Genomic DNA, 7456 nt, shown 5'->3' on the forward strand with positions numbered 1-7456 from the left:
CTTGCAGCACTTTTATTTACATACATGTATAAAATGACTTAGAAAAGAAACACGAGTGTGCTTCTATATACATTTATGAATAGTTTTAGGTGAAAAACTGTTACTTTTCTGTTTTCAAAAAAAAATAGTTTGTCATATTATTAAACAATTTGATACCACATTTCATCACTCAGTGTGAAATTTCAAAAAAACGATTTTATTTACAGTGAAACATAATTGCACCTTGCATTTCAAACACTTCACTCTCACAGTTCCATTGCAGGATGGAACTTTGCACCTTCCTTTGATATCCATAAAAGGCAAATTTCCTATGCCATGTAGCTGCATATCGTTTTCTTCTTCTTCTTCTTCTTCTTCTTCGTGTAGGATCTCTCAGTGGAATTACTTCTAGGTCTTCCTTGCTTTCTTGCCTCACTTTTCCCCTGGAACAACAAACCTCTAACTATGGCCTTCCTGAACACCGCTAAAGTGAGCATGCTTTTCCAGTGCATTCCACTTGATAGTGCATCTCTTGTGTAAAGAAACCAAGCATTCACTACCACCAGGTTTAGAATATGAAAAAATATTCTGTGATACCATTTTTTGGAATATATCTGGATCCTATACAATGCTACAACTGAATCTACAAGATCTACACCTCCCATGAACTGATTATACTCCACTACTGCCCTGGGGCAAGCCACTTTGACTGACTTCTTCAACTTCTTGTCAAATCTTTCTACTTCAGTATTTGGATTTGCTCCCACAAAATTTCTGAGTAATGTCACAAATCTGTTGTCATGCCACTTTACAGCGGAATACTGCATATTTCCCATGGAACACTGTCTTTCATCTATTGCCCCTCTTCCAGATCTCTTCATTTTCTTGTCAGAGTCGAACAGACATCCGTTTAGACGATTGGAACAAACAGTGCCTAGGCAGTAGATGCCTCTTTCTGCCAGTTTCATATGCAAATCTAAACTACAGAACCAGTTGTCAAAAAATATTTTAGAATTTCTGTGCTCAGGTATTACACTAGTTAGCCTTAGCACATTTCCACTGGCTCCTTGGAAGATGTTCATTTTGGTTAGTTCTGCCAGTATACAGTTCAAAGTTGTATACTAAACCTTTCACATCAGATAGTACAAACATTTTGTAGCCCCATTTCTTTGGTTTCTTTGGATTGTACTGTTTCATTGAACGATTCATTCATCAAGGCTGAATTTTTCTGGCTAGCACTTTACACTTAGAAACAGTATGGTCAATGAGGCTTCTAATTTTATATATAGGATCATACCCTGGCTCTCCTTTGGGTATAGTTCTCAAATTGTCAGCAAAATATATGTTACTATTCATTTGTATGCATTCTATCAGCTATGATGGGGAACTCCCGTGTCTCAGGGTTCCAGTAATCTCTAGTAGAAGGGAATCTAATCACAGACATAAAGAACACCATTCCTATCCAAATTTCTAATTCTTGTCTGTCAAGTTTCAGCCCTTTTGTAGGTTTTTTTGAGTGGATAGTCTGTTTGACTCCTCAACAATGATGTCCAACATTTAGCTTCCAAGAAACATATGAAAATATCTTTTGGACTGCATACATGAGAAGGGATGTCAAGTGTACCAGTCCATTCTGGAATAATTAGTACTTTCTGGCATTTCTTCCAACTACACGCATGTTTAGGTGTTTTATTTGGTTTTGGAGCACTATTTTCTTCTACTGCTACAATGTCATTTTGATGTAACACATTGTTCTCATCACGTTCTTTCTCTTCTTGTTCCTATTCCTCTTCTTCTTGTTCTCCTTCACTGTCATCGTCAGTCTCAGAAGCAACTATAGCCGCAGTTCCATGAGGAATATTACGTCCAGCACTTTCATCCTCTGAATCATCTGCAAATACTTCTTCACTGTCAGTGTTGCCCAATTCTGAATTGTTGCTTTCTTCAGGAATATTCCTAATTGCCGCTGAATGTCTGCCACCATACGAAGCCTGAAGCTGGAATTGATGTCATGTTTACAAAATAAAAGTAATAAACAACATTGCACTGAATCTGGCTATGTTGAAAAAGGTTATGTTTACATTGGCAAGATCGTAGTGTTGCCATATAGCAACAAATGGAAAATACTGAGTAACTATTTGTCATTCAGTTACAGAGACATCAAAACATTATCTGTGCAGACATTAATCATCATTTTACATGCCTTAAAAATATAATTTCTTTAGGTGTAAACTAAGCGGCAGAAATAATTCACCTTTTCCGCTGCTGTAGTGTGTATTTACATATAGTGGACCTCCAGCAACGACTATAGACTATCAGCAGTTTCTGCCAACATAACGATGCTAAACACCGTCTAGCTTGGTGCAGCCAGACTGTGTGTTGCCATACGACAACATCATGCATTTACAAGTGGTTTCCTTAACATTATGCGTAAATTTATGGTTTGTTGCCATATGACAACACCGTGCAATAGGGGGTTAAGGTTTTATACAGGATGTTTCACTACTAGTAGCTACTGTTTGGGAGGAGGGGGGGCTGCCAAGGTGAAAGGAGTGCTCAAATGAAAGTCTTTTATTCAGTGTGTATTACAGTTAGTAGCTTACAGTTAGCAGCGGAAACTGACACAAAGAAGGGGAAATTGATAAGTTTCTTGTTTGGAAAAATATTTTTGAACTCGAGGAGGGAAGAGGCACAAAAATGTTAACAATAGATTGTAATCACATGACAGCCATTTCTAGTGTCAACAGACAAATGGCTATTACTTGACAGAATCGTTCATAGATTAACAAGATTTTATTTTCAGACGTGCTTGCAGTTAGTGCTGGAAAGTTCCGTTGCTGGAGTCTCAAGATGCACAGGCAAATTCTTGTGGTGAAGTGACTCAAGAGAAAATGAACCTTGCTGCACACACTGAAGCAGCATGTGAATAACAGTTTAGTATTAGTTTTAAAGTGCACTGTAAAAGAGTAGAACTTGGGTGTTCTTAAATAACAATGTTTTCCATTATTCTCCTATGATACTTGTGAAGCCTCTGTTAACTGTTTAAATTCTATTGGTCCTGATATTAAAATTAACATGAAGAAATCTGCTTATTACAGAGATGAGTGACATTTAAGTACTCCCAATTTACATGAGCTTCGTAAGAAAGTGCAGCTTTTTACATAAAATAAATTTGTGTTGGTCTTTCTTTGATTTACTTTACATTTTATCTTCCTTTTAAAGTAATCCTTGTGACTATAACGATGTGATTTACCTGAAAACGGCAACTATTAATGTAAACAGATTGTTTAAGTTGTATTTTTTTCTGTTATATGAAGACTGCATTTGAGTTGATTACAATATTGGTGTTTATTTTTTATTCCATCCATGAAAAACTCAAGACCTCCCATTATTATCTCTTAGTAGGCTCTGAAAGGAGGCTTACTATACATAATGCAAGCGGTTTGATTTTCTGCCTCTCCATGAGCAAATGTGCTGCAGTTTGTCAATTGTCTTCTTATATACTATTTTCATCAGTTTGACTTGAACCATTTCCAGACTTTCCTGTAGTACAATGATCTTTAATGGTCGCTGTAAATAAAAAAATATATATATATATTCACACAACCAAGTAGTGACGTAAACCTCCAGGCAATAGATGCACACTCTAGGACTTGGTACGGTAGTTGATGGGGATTGCAGAATTGAAAGAAATCTAATTTCATCAGTCAGTAAGTGGACAACTCTGTGTTTAGTACATTCTATGCTATGAAAGCAGAAGTGACACTTGGAGTTAATGACTGCTGAAATCATTTTGCTAACTGATTATAATCTTATTCATAAACGTGTTCATTGCACAAGGCTCAAATGAAGTGGTTTCTCCCTAGAGCATTGTACAAGTTTGCAGCTGTAAAAGATTGCAAAATGTTCTATTCACTAGTGAAACTCGGCGAACTCAGCATCTCGCCCCTTCAGTATAGTTTTTGTCAGTGCACCATGTAATAGTACATATCTTAGGGGATATTTTATGAGAAAGAAATGGAGACTTTATCGCAATTTGTGCTCCAATTTATTATCCACAATTATTCAACTTCTATTTTAGTTGTGACCAACAGTGTGTCCTGAACATTTTCTACAGATCTGCATATTCTTATACTAGTGTATTAGTATGTTCATAAGGAGTTGCAAATTTCACATAATAACAGTAACTATTTAGCAGTGTTTATATTACATGTATTAAGTGGAGTATATTCAAGTCATATGTAAGTTTCATTTACTGATAATTTATTCAAAGAGGTTCCATCTTTTCAAATTTGTCTCTCACATTTCTGTGTATATGTAACACAAGCATCAAAAAAATTTGTGCAAATCTCTTCTAGAAGTTATATTTACATATCAGAAAAATGAAAATCTTATTTAAGTATTAGATTTATATAACTTCAAAACCAAGATGAGTATTGCACCATGATTGTCATTCAAAATGTCAATCAAATTATGTAGTGTGATTTAATCCCAGTGAACAATCAGCATTAATCTGGAACTTCAGCTCCATACACGGTCATTATACAGCAGTGATAGATGGTCTGTCTGCCTTGAAATAGCTGGTGTAGGGACATAAAATACTATTTGCTTGAGCTATTCTTCGAGGCCCTGAAGGTACAATGGATGTTGACCGGCTACCGAATCATTTGGCATCATGTGAATGCTGAATCGAGGGGTATGTGGTCATCACACTGCTCTCCTGGCCGATGTAATGACTTTCCAGACCTGGGAGCTGCTACATCTCATGGAAGTCGCTCCTCAGTTGACATCATAAGGCTGTGTGCAACATATACTAGTCCTCCTGCCAAGGAAAAATCCTAGGTAATACTGGGAATCAGAACTGGAAACTGCACATGGCAGCCATCTATAATGATTACTCTGCTATAGAGGCACACACATTTTGTTCTGGAGTAAAATGCAGACTGTAATGTCAAGATTATTATAGATCTATGAGTACAATGTTTCATGTACTAAATGGTAAACACATTCACTGTTATTTTTTCCTGAAGTACCATTTGAAGTTGATTTTAGACATTCAAGACGATGTGACTTATTTTTAAAAATGTGCAACAGATTATTCTGTAAAATGACTGGTACTGTAATAATTAGTCAAGATTCAGTATCAGCTTTTTGCTTGTTACATTTTCTTCTGTTTGTTCTTAGCATTTCCCAAGGCTATGTGGTTGGTTTTATATCCTGTTTGTGCCAGGAATCTGTTATTTCATGAATTAACAGTTATTTATTTTCATATGCTAACATGCAGTGTGTCAAGTTACATGAACAAGTTATGTTACCTGTCACTTATGAAGCCAGATGCCCATTGTCTTCACTTTTCGATTCCGATGTGAAATAGTTGTTCTTTGGAAGTCAAACAATTGATGTTATTACATAAGTGAACATACCAACCATTCTTTTATGAAAAACTTTAAAGAAAATTTTACAGTTGTAACTTATCAGCAGATAAACTACCATAACATATTAAAAAAGTTCTGGCTCAGATGGTGTATTCCACAAGATACATAAAATATGGTGCACGTAGTAAGAAATCGCCAAACTTGGTGTGTACAGAATAGATTAGGCCACTGACTTAAAGAGGTCAGATTATGATGGCCAAGATTTAAGAAGCAATTGCAGAAGGAAAGATGACACTTGCTGGATGTTCATGAGCTGCTATCATTTATATACATCAAAATTGATGAGTGAAGGTGCAACAATTAGGGATGACAAATTGTGGGATTTCTTAGACCCACAGGTGTCTATGATCTGTCTACTATGTAAACAGATCAGAGTAATAAAATATAATAATTTGTATTAACTTGTGTCCAGCTGTTGCACTACTCCTTAATTGTATGAAGTATTTGCTTGCACGTGAGGAGGCACATATCTTTTGGGATGTTTGAAATGTTCAAAGCAATTTTTATCTACATAGATAGCAACAACAGGCTCATAAAATAATGACCAATGTTTTTGTCCAAAATTCACTACTATCTCGTCAAAGACAACTGCTCATATATTGCAAATGGAAATGCCGTGAGGCTAGGGCCTCCTATTGGGTAGACTGGTGCAAGTCTTTCGAGTTGATGCCACATCAGCGACTTGCGTGTTGATGGGGATGAAATGACGATGATAAGGACAACACAACACCCAGTCCCTGAGCAGAGAAAGTCTCCCAACCAGGTGGGAATCGAACCCGGACCGTTAGGTATGACATTCTGTCACGCTGACCACTCAGCTACCAGAGACGGGCTGTTGCAAATTAGAATACATTGTATTTTAGCTGCGAAGTTGGAATTCTCAGTGAAGCCATTTCAGCCAAATGTAAACCCGGAGTAAAACTGCATTCAAAATTACAATCTCATTTTTTGTTTGCAATGATGTAAATTTCGGGCCACCTGGATTCTTAAGCTATTTTGAAAGTTCAGTTTCATTCATTCTATCAAAATACCTTTATAGGCTCCATTTGACAAAATGTGCTCAAACATTTCCATTCAAATCATCCTTTTGTGTGACAGAGCTGTGCTACTGAAACTTACCTTGAAAATATAGTTGATGTAATGAAGTGTGACTTACAGCAGATAAGTTCTTTGTGACCTAATTTTAAGATTAGTCTCTTTTTCATCCAGGGGCTAGGATGTTCTCACACACAGTACAACTATTAGAATATAAGCAGCTCATGTCTACTTCTAAATCCTACTTCCCATTGTGTAACACAATGGAATTTAATCTCATTTCATTCACATATGTATCACAAGGAGAGTGGTTCCTTAGGTGCCTCTATGCACACACTAATTAGTGTTGTATATTTTCTGAAGTTTCTGTAGGAATGGTAGCTATGTGTCAGAGAGATACGAAGAAAATGAACTGGCTGACACTCGAAGACATGTAAATTCTCGTGGGAAAGGCTGCTTACAAAGTTTAAAGGACAAGCTTCAAATGATGGCTCTACAAATACAGTATAAACCCTATGGATCACTCATTTAGGGATCGTGACAGACAAGATTACAGCACACACGGGGGCACCTCTTACACGAATGGAACAGGAAGAAGCCCTAATAAATGGTACAGTGAGAAGTACCTTCTGCAGTGCATTTCACAGTGGTTTTCAGAGTATAGATGTAGAATGCAATATATACCTACCTAACGTAATATTAGTTCCTGAAATATTGTAATAGGATCTCACGAAATGCTATGTTACTTACCCCAGCAATGTTAAATACAGAAATCATATTGGAATATACATTTTAAGTTAGTTATCAGGACCTGAACCATTCCTCTCCAGTTTTTTAATTACTACGTTCACTTGTGTTGGCTACTTCTGTTCTCCTGTTATTGCTAAATCTTGGTTATTTGCATACTTTGGTTGTAGATATGTACATAATTCTGTACATGCAAACAAAATGTGAATTACAGTTCCCTGTTGTGACAAATGCAGTGAATACGACTTAACAGTATCCAC

At 36.5% G+C, this 7456-nt stretch overlaps 1 protein-coding gene across 1 annotated transcript; it reads right to left on the reverse strand.

Annotated features, from left to right (window-relative positions):
• Nucleotides 1-308: 308 nt before the first annotated feature.
• Nucleotides 309-1061, reverse strand: LOC126176608 (piggyBac transposable element-derived protein 3-like). Its single transcript, XM_049923768.1, has one exon. It carries the CDS (start codon nucleotides 1059-1061, stop codon nucleotides 309-311), a length of 753 nt encoding a protein of 250 aa, XP_049779725.1.
• Between the last annotated feature and the right edge of the window lie 6395 nt (nucleotides 1062-7456).

The sequence above is a fragment of the Schistocerca cancellata genome, chromosome 3, assembly GCF_023864275.1.
Source record: "Schistocerca cancellata isolate TAMUIC-IGC-003103 chromosome 3, iqSchCanc2.1, whole genome shotgun sequence".
Classification (NCBI taxonomy): Eukaryota; Metazoa; Arthropoda; class Insecta; order Orthoptera; family Acrididae; genus Schistocerca; species Schistocerca cancellata.